The 19,053-nt window shown below is 53.4% G+C and overlaps 6 protein-coding genes across 6 annotated transcripts; 3 read left to right on the plus strand and 3 right to left on the minus strand.

Moving 5' to 3' along the window:
* Positions 1-148: 148 nt before the first annotated feature.
* SCP_0510530 (hypothetical protein) lies at positions 149-1,228 on the minus strand (the record flags this gene model as incomplete). The annotated part of the gene is made up of 5 exons (XM_027759106.1): positions 149-331; positions 382-558; positions 606-817; positions 872-1,077; positions 1,131-1,228. 5 exons carry the CDS (start codon positions 1,226-1,228, stop codon positions 149-151), a joined length of 876 nt encoding a protein of 291 aa, XP_027614907.1.
* Positions 1,229-1,747: 519 nt separating this feature from the next.
* On the plus strand, positions 1,748-5,114 carry SCP_0510540 (hypothetical protein; the record flags this gene model as incomplete). The annotated part of the gene is made up of 7 exons (XM_027759107.1): positions 1,748-1,921; positions 1,970-2,265; positions 2,315-2,440; positions 2,490-2,605; positions 2,657-2,836; positions 2,883-3,847; positions 3,900-5,114. 7 exons carry the CDS (start codon positions 1,748-1,750, stop codon positions 5,112-5,114), a joined length of 3,072 nt encoding a protein of 1,023 aa, XP_027614908.1.
* Positions 5,115-5,390: 276 nt separating this feature from the next.
* SCP_0510550 (hypothetical protein) lies at positions 5,391-6,695 on the minus strand (the record flags this gene model as incomplete). The annotated part of the gene is made up of 3 exons (XM_027759108.1): positions 5,391-6,112; positions 6,166-6,457; positions 6,507-6,695. The coding sequence occupies 3 exons, from the start codon at positions 6,693-6,695 to the stop codon at positions 5,391-5,393; spliced, it is 1,203 nt and encodes a 400-aa protein (XP_027614909.1).
* A 44-nt stretch (positions 6,696-6,739) lies between these two features.
* SCP_0510560 (hypothetical protein) lies at positions 6,740-9,161 on the minus strand (the record flags this gene model as incomplete). The annotated part of the gene is made up of 4 exons (XM_027759109.1): positions 6,740-7,516; positions 7,565-8,715; positions 8,765-8,984; positions 9,036-9,161. 4 exons carry the CDS (start codon positions 9,159-9,161, stop codon positions 6,740-6,742), a joined length of 2,274 nt encoding a protein of 757 aa, XP_027614910.1.
* A 210-nt stretch (positions 9,162-9,371) lies between these two features.
* On the plus strand, positions 9,372-9,689 carry SCP_0510570 (hypothetical protein; the record flags this gene model as incomplete). Its single annotated transcript, XM_027759110.1, has 2 exons — positions 9,372-9,384; positions 9,490-9,689. 2 exons carry the CDS (start codon positions 9,372-9,374, stop codon positions 9,687-9,689), a joined length of 213 nt encoding a protein of 70 aa, XP_027614911.1.
* Positions 9,690-9,941: 252 nt separating this feature from the next.
* On the plus strand, positions 9,942-10,929 carry SCP_0510580 (hypothetical protein; the record flags this gene model as incomplete). Its single annotated transcript, XM_027759111.1, has 2 exons — positions 9,942-10,686; positions 10,736-10,929. The coding sequence occupies 2 exons, from the start codon at positions 9,942-9,944 to the stop codon at positions 10,927-10,929; spliced, it is 939 nt and encodes a 312-aa protein (XP_027614912.1).
* Between the last annotated feature and the right edge of the window lie 8,124 nt (positions 10,930-19,053).

The following is a 19,053-nucleotide window of genomic DNA, read 5'->3' on the forward strand; positions in this document are numbered from 1 at the left end:
ACTTCAACCACGTGCAAGTGTAGTTGCCCAACATCGCCAACAGGTCGTAGAAGGTGTATCTTGTCTTGCTATCTCGGTGGAAAGGAGTTTCCCGGTTGACGATCACCTGGAGCGCATTGAATGGCGAGGACCAGTTCAGCGCCATCTCTCACAATTCTGGGTCTTGCTGGATCAAACCCAAGCACTGGCGTCCTGCGGCATATAGTGTTGGGTGAACGACGGCCAGGATGGTGCCCAGCAATGCGGAGGAGTCATGAATATCACGCAGCCAACTTCTTCCGCCCTCAAGCTTCAGGCTGGTGGAGGTCTCCAGCCTCCCAGACTCCATATGCTGCAAAGGCTGTCCAGACGCAAGGCAAATGGCATGGCGAGGAGACCCACCTCTCTTACTTGTTGGAACCAACCTGGCAAGAGACACAAGGAGCCCGCTGGGAATTGGACACACTCCTCAGGAGGCAAGAAGTACAACGGGTTGTGTCGCCAACTGGCGGTGGTGCTGGAAGGCTTACTGGCTGCTATTGCTGGGTGTAGGGCCCTGGTCGCTTGGAGCATCTTCGTCTGACAAATTTGTCAGATCACAGCGCAAGGCTGGGCAAGCCACTCACCTGGCGGTCTGGTATCAACACTTTTGGAAGTATCCAAGCCAAGATGCGTCCGTGCATGTCCACGAGGGTGGCGGGCTGGTCTATGTGTATTTCGCTCTCACCAAATGGAGGAGGCCACTTCCGTTCCAGTTCTGCCTCGAGGACTTCATTCTGCCCCGTGGGCTGAATCGAAAGGCTGTCGCAATATCTATTAATGTCCCACTGCAGCCTTACTATTACAATGGCGTGATCAGTGTGATCAGACCTGCGGCAAGACTAATGACTACCAGGATTACGGATGGCCTTCACAAGAGCATCTGCAATGCCATTGCACTCCAATAGGAGGGCGGATGGCATGGATGGAGGCACTTCTATAGATGGCGCAGAATGGGCTGCATGAGTGGCCAGATGGAGCTTTCGGCGGAACATGAGCTCCAAGACTCCTGCTATCTGATCGGTCAGTGGCATGGGTGACAGATTGCTCATCTTGATACTATCTGCCAATCAATGGGACGATTACAGCATGCATCGGTTGAAGGAACGCACAGGTGTATGGCGGGCTCAGGCGGTTGGCTTGCAGATGCAGGGGAGAATGTAGGAGGGGCCAGAATGGCAAAGAACAGTATGCATTCATCTGCCTGCATATTGCTTGCAAGCACGTCCCTTGCACATCTCACATGTTCATCATGCCGCCGAGCCGGACTTGATGCCGCCATGCCGGATCACGGGCCAGGTGGTCCGCCATGTCTGGGCCCTTCGTCACTGCCATCTAATTGGCTGAGCCTAACTCCGAGGAAGCCCTTTATCCCACAGATTGGCATGCAGATGATCGCCAGATTGCCTCCGCCCAGCATTCGCGAGATGAAGTTGGCGTGGTGTGCTCTGCCATAGAAGCGGCATTCAACATTGGCTTTCACCAGGCATGAATGCTAGTGCATACCTACTACCACCTCCCGCCACTGCGAAAAATACACATACAATGCTTCAGCAGTCACCACACACCATGGCGAGGAGGGTAATTGGTGTAAGCCCAAATGGGCCATCAGCACGTGCATGTTGAGTTGTGGGCGGCCGACGAGGAAATGGACAGAGCGCTGCCCGTTGAACTATCGACCCCCTTCACTGCCCCAACACAAAAATCTCATCCTCGACATCGAGAAAGCATGCCGGCGAGATTTGTAATTTTGACGGAGCATCAGCCCATACTCTCTGAGAAGCTGCGGTCTTATGACACGGCAGATGCCAAGGGACGCAAGACTCTGGTTCAGAGCTTGCGCCAGAAGCTGAAGACACAGTTTGTCGACACGTCAAATTATGACGACATCATTGTGGAAACTGTGAGCAGTGTTTCATGTCTGTGAGGTCCCCACTAACTCTCACCGCAGAAAATCCGAGAGTGGCTCAATAACCACACCCGCCATGCGCAGGAGAAAGTGACGAAAAAGCGTATGCATATTTCTGGCAAGCCCAATGCCTTCAAGGTGTGGGATGCACTGGAGAGGGACAAGGTGACTGAGGCCGCGCGAGCACTCGCGGCAGATAAGGGTTGCAATGTCTCCAAGGTGTGGAGAGTCGCACGGAGTGCCGAATGGGCAAAACTGTCCGAGGAGGAGCAGAAGGTGTATGAGGAAAAGGTGGAAAGTTGGCGCAATGGCACTCTGGATGATAAGACGAAAATGAAGTGCGTACCTCCTGTCACGTAGCATAAGGCAAATCCTGACCTAAGACAGGCTGAGAGAGCAGCGAATGATGCAATATCTGAAGAAGTTTGCCAAGACTATGTGGGACACCATGGGCATTCGCATGGCATTCATGCTAGCATATCCGAAGGAAGCGGGGAGTCTGAAGGTAGAGATGTGAGCGTAGACCGTCCGACTGTCGCCATCTGCTAACCCCCGAGTGAAGGGTGGAGGTCAACCACGCCATCACCAATGGAACTCCATTCAGGGCCTATCCTGGGTGGCTGCATGCTTACCAGCCTCTAGCAAAGGTGTTCTCTGAGTGGGCCAAAGGCGAATATGGTAAGAAGACCTCAGTTGCATTGTCGCTGGCACACTGACCTGATTCCTTAGGTGTGACTGAGACTACGGTGACGGTGAAGAAGACACCTGCCGATTGCATGCGGGCCATGGACAAGATTCAGTTGACGGCCAACGGTTTTCCTCTGCTCCCGTCGGTGCCCGAAGGTATGGCGGAAGCGCCTCTCAAGGTGATGAAGGTACAAGTTCGAGACTTCATGAATCATCACTACGGTATGACACTCCCACTCGGTGTTGAGAGATGCTGACCAGTTTACAGCATTGGCGAAGGGTGTTCGGAACTGCAAGTCGCCATGGACGAAGCTGAACAGCATAGACGACATCAATGAGGTTATTCCAGCGGAGATGCTACCTGAGAACTTCCAGTGGATCGATCCCTCAAAGATGACAAGTGTTCCTGTTCGTGCCCTCCTCGACCACTGGCGGGCACGCCAAGAGGAACATGGACCTGAGCAGACCATGCGATTCACCCAGTACTTCAACAAGGATGGCGAAGCTGCTCCCGCCAAGTATGATCCTCTTCCACCACTTGACGGATCAGCACAGGCATTAGAAGAAGGATCTGAACATGAGGTCCAAGAAGCACTCACACCGAAGAAGGCGGGGAAGGCGAAGAAGAAGGGTAAACCTGTGCGCAAGGTCACGGGAAAGGCGGCATCGAAGGCGACAAAGGGCAAAGCGGCCCCTGGCGGAGCCAAAGGCGGTGGGCGTAAAGGCAAGATGAAAGATGCATACGACTCGGAAGATGATGCCAGAAGCAGCCAAGACTCTGATCAGAGTTCGCCAGATATACCCAGCATGGCTTCCGAAGAAGATACGGCCAGCGATGAAGATTCAGGGGATGGCGAGAGCGTGATTGCGAATAAAGCGAAGGGCAAGGCAGTCACCACCACCAATGGACGTAAGGCTAACAATGGTGGTGCACCTCAAGCGAGTGGTAGCGGCGGTGCCAAGACGAAGGCAAAGCGAGGTCTCCAAGACCTTCCTCTGGGTGAACTGCACAGATTTGACACAGAGGAGACCGATGAAGCATGGAGTGAACTGAAGCCCAGTACAAAGGAGCTCAGGCTTGAGCTTCAAGGCCGAGCCCCGCATCTCACTGGCGGGAGTACTGTGGGGAGTACTGTGCCCCACCTCGTCAAAAGGAGAGACGTGTTTCTCGCCACCCTTTCCATCGAACCGCGATACCAGGATATGCTGAAGCAAGTCAAGATTGCGACTGTGGTGAGCTCCTTTTGTGGGGATTCATATACACTATTGATCATCCGTCATATAGCCCCAGGTGTATCGTTTCGCCAGGTATGATCCGATTCCCTGGAGTGAATGGTCATATGGCCAGCGCTACCTCCCGCCGTCATTTCATGCGGTGGACAACTTTGACATCATCGAGAACTGGTTGGGCGACAAACCATGGCTGACAAAATATCGGTTCTTACATCCACAGGGCGTACAACAATCTGCACTCGTGATTGGTATGGCGCTGAGGGACCTCACACGATCTCAGTTCATTGAGGAGGGCGAACCGACCAACCTTCCCGACTATGTGGTGAACTCGGCGATCTCATTTGATGCAGTAGAGCAGCTGCTTCGCTGTTGCGAGATCATTACCTTGGACATGGTGGAAGGGAACGTCACCCATGCCATGGTGAAGCCAGTGAGCAAGCCTGCCATACGCGGTGCCCCACAAGGTGGCGATGGCCTTGGGGGCCAGGAGGAGCAGGAAGGTGATGCCTCTGCAAGAACTCACGATGGCGCTGCTACTGCTGCCAAAGTTCACAAGGCTCACCAGCCTGCCCCCATGGCTGACAAACCAATCATTCCAAGTGGAGGAGACGAAGGGCCACGCCAGGAGACCGGTGGTGGGGCCTCTGACGATGGCGAAGAGGACGATGCACACTTGTCCGTACCTAGCAGTGGTGCTGAACGACCACCACCGCCTCCGTTTATACCTAAGACGAGGAAGGCCGCAGCCACGGAAGACCGTCCATCAGGTCAAGCCAAAGCTCTCCAGGGAAGGTCGATCACCGATGCCCTTCAGAGTAATATCCCCGGCAGGATCACTCGCAGTCAGCGTCAAGCGATGGATGAGTCGCCCGCCAAGAATACCCGCAGTCAGCATCCACTAGGAGCTGTGAAAGATTTGAAGAAGCTTCCTGATCCAAAGCGGAAACGTCAACCAGCACGTCCCGAGCCCGATGGCGAAGACAGCTCTGGCGAAGACAATCCGCCACCTCGGAAGCGTGGACGTGGTACTCGGGATGAGTTGGTAGTGGCCTCGCCGAGGAAGAAGAATGTGAGGGCCGAGGACTCGGATGATGGTGACAAGCCTCCCGCAAAGCGAAGACGAGCTCTGCCTCAGACCCCAGAGGTCAAGGACAAGGGAGAAACCAAGCTGAAGCCGGTCCGTCTGGGGAAAGCAGCTGCCAAAGTGAAAGAGAGTGGCCAAGTTGGTGCAGGTCGCAAGACCCGCAGTGGTGGCACCAGACCTTGACAATATAACTCCAGTTCAAAGTAGACTCGTAGGCTTCCACATTGTTTAATGTGACCCATAGATCTACATAGGTAAAGCCATGGAGATGGTGGCAATGGTGAGGGGAGTTGGCGAGAACTTCAGCAGGCATTCAGTTGACTTGGAGTGGCAGTGGCGAATCGAGTGCATGGAGATTCCATGCTAGGTTAAAAAGCATGTATATCAATACTCTAATGACTACACATTGTGGCTATCTGGGCGAAAGGCGGTGAAGACCATGGCGGAGTCGACCTTCTCTCAGAATGCGTCCAGAGACTTCACCACCAGCGAGGTTTCCTCTCTCGCCGTCGCCACCTCCTTCCCCACCTTCTTCGCTTCATCCAAAGTGGACGTCGCCACCACCATCGAATCCTCTTTAGCGAGCGCCAATTCCATCTCCAGCTTGCTCGCTTGAGCGATCGCCTCTGCCGCCGAAGACCTGAGCTCCTTCTCCATGCTGTCTGACCGCGCTGCCTGGAGCTCCATTGAATGACGGAGGTCGGCCAATTCGCCCTGCAGCTTGTCAACGTCCGCTTGGCTCACCGTCTGGTTCGCGCCTTGCTCCAACCTGTTGACCTTCTCCTTGAGCTCTGGCAGGCAATGTCGCTTGGCGACGAGGTCCGCCACCACCAACTTCACGCTCTCCTGAAGCTCGATGGTGACCGGCCTGCGAAACTCCTCCATCGCCAACTTGACCTCTTCGCGAATGCTCCGGGCATTTTCTTGAAATGCGGATGGCGGGTTGATTCGCTGGAGTGCTGCTGTGATCTCTGCCTTGATGGTGTTGAGGTCCGCCATCCTCTCCTGGAATTGGACTTCCATCCCGTCCTTGTGCGCCAGGAACTCCTGTCGCAACTCGGCACAATTCGCGCAGTCATCGTTGGATGACTGCGAGGTTTCTTCGCCACTGGGGGTGTCACCTTCGTTCACCGGAGCGGGACTTTCTGTAGACACTCGCTGGACGTCGCGCAAGTGGGGTGCTGTATCCCTGGTCAGCGCTGCATGGATTCGAAGCTGTGGCGGGCGCACTTACCCTTGCTGGTCGGAGGCACTGCTCTGAGGTGGTTCGCCTTCGCATCCCTTTTCGCCTCCGCCTCCTTCTTCGCTGCCTTGCGGTCCAGTGGGGCGCCCCTCTTAGCTGGCCTTCGCCCTTCATCGAGATGTCCTGCCTTCGCCAATGTGGAGGACTTCGCTCCCTTCGACGCCTTGGATATCTCCAGGGAGGGCGTCACCTCCTGTGCCACCTCGGCAGCTCCTGCACTCATCTCATGGGGCATCAGCAGCGAACGCCGCCGATCGTCGTGCGGCCACTCCAAGGACGCGCGCTGTTTCATGGTTACATCGACTCCAGCTGTGACAAGATGTCCTGCTTACCTCATCCTCCGCCACCTCTGCCTGATACTCTGGCGCATCCTCTGGTTCGTCAGCGACTGGTGTCAGCATGCGCTTGCTGCTGCTAGCTTGCAGCGGAGCAGCTGGCCCTGTTTGGAAGGCCATAGCCCGCACCGCCTCCATTGCCAGCCTGGCGGCTTCCTCCATGCCATCGCCTTCCGCCAAAGGCATTTTGGCTGCTGCCTTCGGAGCACTTGCCTTCGCCTTCCTGGTGATCACGGCACCATTGGGCCCGAGCGACCTCCCATCGTCACCCTTGTCATCTGCCCGCCCTCCTTCGCAACAGACTTGGCAGGCGGGACCTCATCCGCCTCACGTACTGAGGTCCTGGTGACCTCGCCACCATCTTGCGCACCTGAGTTTTGGCTCCTCACCGGCTTTGGCTTGGGTCCTGATTTCTTACCTTTGCCAGGTTTGGCGACCGCACCAGACTTGGCAGGCGCGCCAGACTTGGAGACCTCGCCAGAGTTGGTGACCTCGCCAGAGTTGGACAGAGCCACAGCTCCAGTGGCGGTGGTGGACTTGGTGGCGCGCTTGGACTTCGACAATTTCTCCACCGAGGCCTCGCCTTCAGCGTTGGCTTCATAGCGCGTGACGGTCGCTTTCTGCTTCGTCGCCTCGACCTCCTCACCACCCTTGACCATGGAGCTGGATGCTGCAGCATTGCACGTCTTGGTCTTCTTCGGCAGCTTGCGCTTCGACGCTCCCATGACCATGGGTTCTGCACCATCAGGCTCATCGGAGTCGACCTTGACATCGTATGGAGGTGGCGACGTGGGCAGTGGCTTGCCCTCTACCACCAGCGCTGCGCACATCTCTTGGAACTCACGCTGTGCAGTGTGTGAGTTTCCTCGCAGGGGCACGCCGTCCATGTTCCTCGGCGCGATGCTGCAACTGATGCCTCGTGCTGCACATTCGAGGCAGCAACTGAAGTTGGCGGTGTTGAGCTTGCATGGCCACTCTTTCTCCTGGCAGCCAACGCAAGGGACGAGCTGCAGGAACATTAGCACAGGTCAATGTCTCACAAGATCGTTACTCACCGAATCTGTTGCATGTGCCCACATGAAGTCAGACACGCGGGTGGACGTCTTTTTCCACATGTCCTTCTGCGACACCGTCACCTTCGCCTTCCCCTTCGCCGTCACCTTCCCCTTCGCCGTCGCCTTCCCCTTCGCCGTCGCCTTCCCCTTCACCGTCGCCTTCCCCTTCACCGTCGCCTTTGCCTTCCCCTTTGCCTTCGCCTTCGGTGCGACATGAGGCGTCGCCGTCATCCTCGTTGTCTGTTTGACAGGTTTGGCAGGGGCGTTCATCTTCGCAACACTGTCGTTAGAGTCCCCTGCGGTCTTGGCGGGTAGATTGGAAGGCGGTGCCGGAGTCTCGTCTTCGCTTTCGATGAACTCCTTACTCTTGTATTCCTTCGTCGCATGCTTCTTCTTTGGCGGCTTGACGGTCGGTACTTCCTCTTCATCGTTTGACTCCTTCGCCTTCCTCTTCCCGCTCTTCTTCGTGCTCACCTTCGAGCCCTCCACCTCGGTCTGCGCCATCCTCTTCTGCACACGCTGCGCTCGGCCAGAGGTGGTCGGGGCCTTGCCTTTCTCCTTTGCGACCTCGATCGGCTTCATCCGCTTCGCCTTCGGAGCCGCCTCCTCATTCTCACTCTCCTCACTCGACTCTGTGATGACCGCCTTGCACTTTCGGAGTGATGGGGCAGCTGGCGAGATCGATATTGGTCTGGCAGTTGGTGGAGGGGGCGACGCCGCATCGACCTCGATGGATTCGGGCTGGCCTGCACCCGGCACGTCTTCCGCCATCTCATCATCGTCATCTTTGTCAGCATCGTCATCCTCATCACTGTCAGCATCGTCGTCATCCTCGCCCTCCTGCTCCTCTCCCTCTCCCTCTCCCTCTCCCCCATCCTCTTCCTCGCTCATCACATGCGCCGCCTTCCCCTGCACCTTCTCCTTGCTCTTGCCCTTTCCCTTGTCCTCCCCCACCTCCACGTGGACGATACGCTCACCCACCATGCCTGTCCCAACGTCATTGTCAGCTCTCTCCTTGCCTTTCCCCTTGGTGACGAGGTCCCCGGTAGCCAGGTCCTCCTCGCCATGTCCCTGGGTGTCATCATCGGCTGGCACATTGCCCCAGCCCTCCGCTGGCGTACTCTTCACTGGTGGCAGCTTGCAATATGGATCTGGTGCAGTCAGTGTGTCGCTCAACGCCTCACAACGCTTGTGACTCACCTTCAGTCCACCACTGCCTTCCCAGGTCCTCACACTCCCCATACTCGCGCACAGCCAGAGGGTACCTCTTGTATATCCTCTCGTCATCGTTCGATATGTGGTCCAGCCGCGCCAGGGCCTTCTGCTGGTACGCCCGGGTGAATTCCAGCAACGCACTGATGACGATGCCAGGCATCCTCAACGACTTCAAGGGCTGCGGGAAACTCTTTTCAAGCCGACTCTGTGTGGCATATTCGGTGAGGGTATGCCAGACCTGCGACCGATGACTTACCACTTCGAGGTAAATCCTCACCTCCCAGTCCGAATAGCGAGGGTCGTCCTGGCGAGGCACCGCTGCAACAATGGCCGTCAGTCGCGCGGCCTGCAGAATATAGTTGGGGTCGATATCCAGAGTCATGGCGAGCTTGGCAGAAGAAAGCGTGAGGGTGTTTCAAAAGCAGAGGTTGCAGTACAGCGGAGGTGGAGCAGACGACGCTATGAGCTGGCAGACGCGATCTGCACCAAGTTCAACTTCACACGCCACGCGACCACGTGCTTTGCACGTGATCGCTGGACTTGCACAATTTCTCAAGTCTCTCAAGGTCAGTGTGACCTGCCGCAAGTTCTCATGGCTCCCAACAGTAAGTTCTATTGCTCTCCTTGTGGAATCTGACTCCTTTGTGATGTTATCTGACCTTTCTATGTCATATCAATCCCCTTTCTACAACTGATCTCCCGTGATCCAGGACTGATCGAAAACTTGTCTGCTCGCCACAATCTACCTGCCATGGCCAGTGACGCGGAACCTCCTGACACGCTGGACATTACGATGGGCGAGTCGGATGAGGAGGATAGTATCGCTGAGCCCCGTCGTCCACTCATTTCGGATCTCCTTGACTCTCCTGGATCTGCCCAGATCTCCTTGCCTCTCCACTCTGCTTCTTAGACACCCCTCACGCCCCGCCACACTACCCCATCCCTGGCGGCTCCATTTGCGCCATCCAACTCACCACATGAGCATCTTCACTGCCACGCCTTGCCAAAGGTACAGGCATCATCTGGATCTGTGGCGCCTGTGGAGGGAAGTCACGCACTTATTCCTGACCCTCTGGCGCCAGCTTGGGATGAAAGTCGTGGCAGTTCGCCAATCCATAGGCGTGCACTCATCTCAGATTCCACCCCCACTGCGCCCGGTGGAATGTTCGACTTCGACACTCCTGGCATCTCGCCAATCCCTCGACGCGCCCTGTTGGAAGCTACTCCCCTTCCTCCACCAGCTCACACTTTCGACTTTCGCACTCCTGACACCTCCCAACTCTCTCGACGATCGCTCATCGCTGAGCCCCTTGACGCTACGCCACGTACATCCATCCACTTCGATAGTCAAGCAAGTACACCGATGGTGAGGGGCATGCTGGTGGACGAGACACTTGATGCGGAACCAGTGCCGAAACTGCTGGACTTTGACAATAGTCCTCCCGCCACGCCAGGACGACGGCGAGCTCTGGTGATAGACAGCCCTGGCGCGACGCCTGTGCGTAGCCAGGTCCGGTGGCTAAATAGTCCCAGCACTTCGCCTCCAAAGAGGCGGCCTTTGTTGGACGATGTTTTAAGTCCACCGCCTCCACCATCGGTGCCATCTCACTCGTCAGCTCGCACTTTCGATGACAGCAATTTCCGCCACGATGCACCTGTCATTCACTATATGAAAGGCAGCATCGAGCCAGTCACTGTTACTTCCAGGATGCCAAGTCTGGCAGCACTTCCAGATGAGCTGCCAATCCATCGTCCCACCCATTGGGAACAGGTTCCAGGCTTATTCCCAGATACCACACAGCTGCTGCCAATGGCAGTCCCTGGAGAGACGAATGCCGCTTCTGGCTCACAAGTGGCCTGCCTCAGTAGATCGTTTGCGCAGATCACAGCAGAGGCAGACAGTTCCAGTGAGTGCATCCCTGGCAACCTTCAGTCTGATGTTGACCTTATTCATAGTGGACAATGACGAAGGTGATAGCTTTGCAGTTAGTCGTCGTCGCGCCATGTTGCGGGAGCGCATTGTACGTCTTCAGCGTGAGCTCAACCTCACTGAGGATATGCACATTGCGAACCTCAATACCAGCTCGACCGTGTTCCAAATGGGGTACATTCTGAGGGACATTCGTGGCGAGGCGTATTGCAGCAACTGAACTAGTGTCTTTGAGCGTTTTGGTGTTAGCAATATATGACCGCTATGTAACAGCTTGTATACCAGTACAAAATGGATACATTCACTTCTGCATCACTAAGCTCTAAAGCCCATCGCTCCTCCAGTGTACTCTTCAGATGGGCGGACTGCGCTCGCCATCACCAAGGCATGTTGTTGCCAGCAATTAACCCATCGCCAAAGGACCTGAGTGAAAGCTTCACTGCATGGGAATATCACTCCGCCAGCAAAGGGCCCACTGCCAAGAGTCAGAGGGTTGGCCATCGCCAAGCCGTGTTTTCGCCACCAATTGGCCCTCCGCCATGAGTGCTGGTGAGTGATGGGCCCACCGGCAAAGGTCAGAGGATTGGCGATCACCAGAGCACGTCATCACCACCAATGCACCTGGAAACTGCAGGGCTGTATGTGACAATGGGCCCATTGGTGGCGATGACATATTCTGGTGATCGTCAACCCACTGGCCTTTGGCGGTGGGCCGATTGCTGGCGATAACATGCTCTGGTGTTGGCCAACCCACTGGCTTTTGGCGGTGGGCCGATTGCTGGCGGAAACATGTCCTGGCGATGACCTATCCCATGGGTGCTTGCAGTAAGGCCCTCACTGAGGGTGCTTTGGCGATGGGCCGACTGCTGGCGATAACATGCTCTGGCAATCGTCAACCCTCTAACCTTTGGCGGTGGGCCCATCCTTCAGGTTACACTCTGGGCGATCGGCCCACTGCTCATTTGTCATACTCTGGCGGTGGGCCGATTGCTCAGACAAACATGCTCTGGCCATGGCCAACACTCTGACCTTTGGCGGTGGGCCGATTGCTGGCAGAAACATATCCTGACGATGACCTATCCCATGGGTGCTTGCAGTAAGGCCCTCACTAAGGGTGCTTTGGCGATGGGCCGATTGCTGGCGATAACATGCTCTGGCAATCGTCAACCCTCTAACCTTTGGCGGTGGGCCCATCCTTCAGGTTACACTCTGGACGATCGGCCCACTGCTCATTCGTCATACTTTGGCGGTGGGCCGATTGCTCAGACAAACATGCTCTGGCCATGGCCAACACTCTGACCTTTGGCGGTGGGCCCATCCGTTATCTTACACTCGTGGCGATGGGCCCACTGCTCATTGATCATACTTTGGCAGTGGGCCCATCGATGGCGATAACATGCTCTGGCGTCGGCCCACCCTCTGACCTGTGGCGGTGGGCCCATTGCTTAACGGTTACAACACTGTAATATGCCCTGCTAGTGGGCCGAGCACTGGGATAAGAACACTAGCGGTGGGCCCACTGCTAGTATCCCACACATGAAAGGTATGGGCCCACTGCTGGTAGAGGTCAACATGGTGACAATGGGCCGACGTCCGCTGGCTGTCCAGTTCATGACAATGTCAGGGTAAATGGGAGTTCAGTTCAGGTAACATGACTGAAAGGTGTGCTCTGTGGCACTACTCCAAAAACAAATCACTGACCTAGAACTAGAATGACACAAAACTGCACACACCTCCACAAAGGCACAACACTGCCTGGAAGCTGAAATACCAAGCAAATACTGGTCCAACCTTAGTAAAGCCCGTAAACCTCGCGACCCAATCTTCTCCCTACACCACCCACACTTTGACCCCCCTATGTACGAATCTCGCTCCGACAAAATGGCTGAACTAGCACGTGAATACCATGACAGCATCCAACACGATGAGCACCCTCCATCCCCCTCAGACTGCCAAAGCACAAAAGCGGGCCTGACCACCTTCAACATCATAAGCACCCTCACTTCCATATACAACGACATCCAAACCTTTGGCGTCTCCCCAGAAACCCACTTTGTGGACAGATGGCTATGCCCATTATACAAGAAAAAAGACACATGTGATATAGCAAACTACTGCCCCATCACCCTACTGAACACCGATTACAAAATCTTCACCAAGGTCCTATCAATCTGCCTCTCCCTGGTTGCATCCTCCATCATCCACATGGACCAGGCTGGTTTCCTCCCGGGATGAAACATACTAGACCAGATACAACTGTCACAACTCATGATCAACTACGCAGAAGCCACCGAAGAAAACGGAATCATTGTAGCGCTAGACCAAGAAAAAGTGTATGATCGCATAAACCATGATTATCTATGGCAGACCCTAACACGCCAACAGATTCCTGAACCCTCCCCTTTCCATGTCACAAGAGAAGTCCGACAAGGTTACCCCCTATCCTGCCTACTCTTCAACCTTGCAATCGAACTCCTTGCGTGCATGCTCCTCTCCTCCACACTCCAATGTTTTAAAGTCTCTGGTCTTCCACAACAAATTATAACAACACTCTTCGCAGATGACACAACAACCTACCTCTCAGAGCACGACAATTTTGCATCCCTCCAAATCATTCTTGAGACCTGGTGCATGGCGTCCTCCGCATGCTTTAACACCTCAAAAACCGAAATCATCCTGATCGGAAGCACCGAATACTGCACCTCCCTCCTCTCAACCCGGAAAACATCACCCTCCATGCCACCGCTCCCACCCTCCATACACATCACTGAAGACAGCGAGCCGATACGCATGCTTGGCACATGGCTCAGGAATAACGTTGCCCAAACCACCCCGTGGGCAGCTGTAATCGAAAAAATCACCAAGGCCCTCCACCAATGGTCTGTATGCCACTCTACCCTTCGCGGGCGATCCCTAATAGTCCAAATGATTGTAGGCAGAATGAGCCAATACCTTACCACCGCCCAGGGGATGCCTCGACACATCGAAGAACAACTAACTAAACTCACCCGCGCCTTTATGTGGGGTGATAACATCTCCCTCACGATAGGAATAGACACTCTATACCTTCCCATCTCTCTCGGCGGACTGGGTCTCCTCAACCTCAGAAGTAGAAATGAGGCAATTGATCTCACCCACCTCGGCCATTTTCTCACGCTCTCACCATCTCACCCTAAATGGGCGTACATCGCCGACATACTCATAAGCGAAAATGTCACCAAAGCAACTAGATGAATTTGCCGCTCCTCCCAACTGAATCCCTTCCTCCAAACATGTCACATCGCCCTCCACTCTGGCTCTAATCTACCCACAATCATCCGAACGATGCTCAAAACAGGGAAAACCTTCAATGTCACCTTTGAAACCCTCAAACTATCTCAATTACTAAAAAAAAAACTCCTGATGTGGTACCATCTTGGGGCCAAGCCAGGCTTGAACACCCTCAACAATGTCCCCTCCTCAGACTGCCTCCGCAATGCTCACTCGGCTACCACTGTCGGAGACCTCATATGTATCACCAAATGCACCAAACACACACACTTAACCCCATGCCACCTCCCCCAAAAAAACTGCTGATGCAAATACTGCACCCTCGACTGCTCCAATGGATGCGAAAACCCCAACAAATGCTCCAAAGCAGCTGTGAAACTGCTACTCTTCATTGACAACAAATGGGACCCATCCCACTCCTCCTCCTGATGACCTTACCCTCACCTGCCACCAGAAACACAACAACCACACCGCCCAGACAAACAATGACCAAATATTATTTAACCCGACCCTCACCGTACACGGACACCTCACGAATGGTTTCTGTATCTTCACCAACCCCATGCTGTGCTCTGTCCAACCTGCATACCGACTTGGCCATGGACTACCTGAGGAAGCTCTCACTGTTTACACCGATGAATCTTGCATGTACAACAGCAAGGCCAATGCCCAAGCTGGTGCCGATGTCTGGTTCGGCCACAATGACCCCCAAAATAAAGCTCTTCGTCTCCCTGGCCCAAATCAGTCAAATCAGGCTGGCGAAATCATGGCCATCCTCGCTACTGCACAAGATGCCCCCCGTGTAGCCCCCCTGCACATAATTAGCGACTCAAAATACGCAATTGATGGCTTAACAACAAAGCTCGAACAATGGGAGAACTGCAGCTGGCTGGGTATCTCTAATCAACACCTTTTCTGGGCCATCATCGCACACCTCAGACAATGAATGGCCATCACTACCTTCCAATGGATTAAAGGCCATAACGTCAATGCCGGAAATGATGGCGCCGATGCACTAGCCGATGCTGGCGCACATAAGCTCATCCCCAACGACCTAGACACCTCAATCCCACCCCTATTTGATCTTACTGGGGCCAAACTCTCCTCTCTTACCCAACATTTGGCCTACCAAGGTATCCAATCCACGAAACCCTCCCCATTCGACCTCCACACCACCATCAACCTTGACATTGCACGATATGCAGCTCAGAACACCTCAGACTCCCTCCCCACAGACGGAACTCTCTGGAAAGGAGTCAGATCTCAGGACATCTCACGCAACATCCAAGACTTCCTCTGGAAATCCATGCATGGAGCACACCATTGCAATCACTTCTGGGACCACATACCAGACTTTGAACACCGTGCCCTCTGCGAAATCTGCAACGAAGAAGAATCTCTTGAACATATCGTCTCTAAGTGCACTGCACTCGGCCAGTCCTCAGTCTGGACCCTCTGTGCAAAAATCTGGAGCCGCAAAAACCTCCCATGGCCAACCTCAACCCTGGGCCGCATCCTCAGCTGCAGCTGCATCTCCTTCACTGACCAAAATGGCCACCCCCGCCCCGGCACAAGCCGTCTCTATAGAATCCTCATGTCGGAAACCGCACACCTCATCTGGAAACTTCGATGCGAACAACGCATTGGGGACTGCAATGGGCCCAAAAACTCTCATACCGAGACCGAGATCACCAAAAGATGGTCTAAAGCCATCAATCTACACCTCAAACTGGATCAACGCATGGCCACCCTTTGCCCCGGCCCACGAGCCTCATTAAAATCAATCGTCCTCTCCACCTGGAACGGCACTCTCAAAAATGAACAAAGCTTACCTGAAGACTGGATTCTCTCAGAGGTTTTAGTGGGTATAGACCCTCTCGAGCCCAACCTTTGGTCAGAGCAATGACAGAGATGTTGAGCCTCACACTACCCACACCTCGGGTGTGCGTAATTCTGCATTTTTCCTTTGGTGAAGTAATCTTGGGTGAAATTCCCGTATCCAGTGGACCATGTGAGCAAACCTTGTTCGTCTGCACACAGTCACACCCTGACAGGGAACACTTCTCAAAAAAAAAAAAAAAAACAATGGCAAACTGTGTCATGTGACGGTGGTCTAAGCGTAGAACTGCAGACCCCAGATGTGCCATAATATGGCACTTCTGGTCCCGCCACACGCTGTCTTGCCAGATTGTCCACGGCATCTCAGAGAATGTTTCTCTAGCATATAGAATACTAGACACTATTTTTTCGGATTTTTCTCACTAGTGTTGAACAATTTGAACACATGCCAAGGTGTGGCACCAGCCAAATACATTCTGGCAATCCCAATTTTTGTGGGACCAAAGTGGTCTACGTTTTAATTCCTAAACCTTTACAGTGTTGAAGTGCAATGTACGAGAGCATCCCTGAATAATTTTGAGGCAGTCGGTGCAGAGAATCAAACTGTAGAAGAAAGTATGGCACTTCTGGGCCATATGGCATATCCGGGTCACTGATAGTATTATGCATAAGTCCATAGCACTGTGTGAGCATGGCAGAACCTGCTAGCTTATTTGGAGAAGGTTGTTTGGTGGGGCACTATGATGTTTTGACATTAGACACCGCAAATTGCAGGTTACACAGATTTCAATTGTCGCCGTAGAGGCTACAGTTACGATGAATGAGGTACAAAGGAATCATTCTAGTTGGACCCTGGGTGTGATGAGAAACAGCCCCAAGCTGTGAGAATGAAATTTCAATACAAAATTTGTATGGGACACCTAGAGTTAGGGTCCACTCCAGTAACAAAGTTACTTACTGCTCTGCTTACTTGTTTACAACTTGCATTCGGTCAGACTGTGAAATTTTTGTATTGAAAACTGATGCGACTTGGCCAAACATTGCCCAACATAGCTGATAAGATCTTTATCTTATCTGTTTGCCCTCACAACTCACTCTTCTCACACTTTTCTTCACTAGGGGAGCTCAGACCAACTGCAGTGTCCGCTGCAGCTTTTGCTATGCTACGATTTTTGGCCGAGTTTGGGTTAGATAAGCGGTGACCATGTAGTGACCATGTGTGACATTGTTGTGATCTCATGCGTCACATGGACCACGGGCTCTCTATGACTTGAATCTCATTACTATCATCTAAATAATCATGGTGCAGATATATGCATTTATGACTTCACCATGGTATGAGCATCATGTCATAATGGTATCATGGATAATGCGAGTGTGACAACTGAACTGTATCACATAATATCACATCTGCAGCGAAAACTGTAGTGTAGTGAGAGCTGCAGCGGACACTGCGATTGGTCTGAGCTCCCCTACTTTGTAGTCACTTGTCTGTCTATTCACATCAGCAAAAGTGTCAAAATATTGTAAGGGGTCACCAGGCATTGCAAGGGTGCACCTGTGATGCAAGGCTCTGCAAGCCTTACACACCCCTTATTTGTAACTGGTTCTTCTGCTAATGTGTCTTACAAGAAGCTATAAGGCTGCCGAATTTGCACCAGGCTCCTGTCAACCTCACAAGTTTCTTACACCATGACAAGCCTTACAAGGGCATCATACTCTTACACCATGCCGTGCAAGATTTGCTCGCATATTGTATCAGTAGCAGCATGATCTGAATATATTAAGCATTTTACATATACAACATAAGATAGGTCTTACTCATACCCAACCACTCGCATCGGGCATCTAATGTCACACTTCTCATCTAATTCCTCTTTCCACAATGCCTTTATTAGAAATGTGTTCCCTGGGGATTGTTAATAAATACCTTCTGGAATATTCCCAGGGAGCACATTTTTTTATTTTGCCCTCGTAGGAGAGAAATTAGGCCGGCAACAACCCAAAGTGAATGGTGACCAAACAGAGTGAACATCCAGCAGGTAAATATTTGGCTGATAAGTAACTCTTACCACATCATCCATTACCATATATGGTATCAGACTTTGACTTATTGCTCTCAAATCAATAGTATCACTCTCGGGCAACTGTCGGGTCACAACCTTATCACGGCACTTAAAGTGGTTGGGCATGAGTGAGGCCTATCTTACATGGAAGCCACATGACTAAACATGCTGGAGGAATAAGCGGGATGTACTCGACTCGAGTCCGAGAATGGTACTAATATTTGCACTTCGTGCGAGGTTTGTGCCGTGCAGTGGATCGGTTAGGACCACTCTCTAATTCGACAACACCAGTGGGCCAGCTCATTCAGTCATGTTTGTGAACTGGACTCCCATTTACCCTGACATTGTCATAAACTGGACTGCCAGCGGACATCGGCCCATCGGTTTGTGTAGGGAGCTGTCAGCAATGGGCCCATGGCAATGAAGGGAGGGCTGGAGCAATGGGCTCACTGCCATAGGGGTACTTCTGAGCAGTGGGCCCACCGCCATAGGTGATGTTCTGAGCAGTGGGCCCACTGTCATAGATGTTATTATTTAGCAATGGGCCCACCATCATAGGGGTACTTCTGAGCAGTGAGTCCACCACCATAGGGGTACTTCTGAGCAGTGGGCTCACCGCCATAGGTGTTGTTCTGAGGAGTGGGCCCACTGTCATAGATGTTATTATTTAGTGATGGGCCCACCACCATAGGTAATGTTCTGAGCAGTGGGCCCACCACCATAGGGGTACTTCTGAGCAGTGGGCCCACCACCATAGGTGTTGTTCTGAGCAGTGGGCCCACTGTCATAGATGTTATTATTTAGTGATGGGCCCACCATCATAGGGGTACTTCTGAGCAGTGGGCCCACTGCCATAGGGGTACTTCTGAGCAGTGGGCCCATCACCATAGGTGTTGTTCTGAGGAGTGGGCCCACTGTCATAGATGTTATTATTTAGCGATGGGCCCACCGCCATAGGTAATGTTCTGAGCAGTGGGCCCACCACCATAGGGGTACTTCTGAGCAGTGGGCCCACCACCATAGGTGTTGTTCTGAGCAGTGGGCCCACTGTCATAGATGTTATTATTTAGTGATGGGCCCACCATCATAGGGGTACTTCTGAGCAGTGGGCCCACTGCCATAGGGGTACTTCTGAGCAGTGGGCCCATCACCATAGGTGTTGTTCTGAG

The sequence above is a fragment of the Sparassis crispa genome (genome assembly GCF_003851025.1).
Source record: "Sparassis crispa DNA, contig_000004F, whole genome shotgun sequence".
Classification (NCBI taxonomy): Eukaryota; Fungi; Basidiomycota; class Agaricomycetes; order Polyporales; family Sparassidaceae; genus Sparassis; species Sparassis crispa.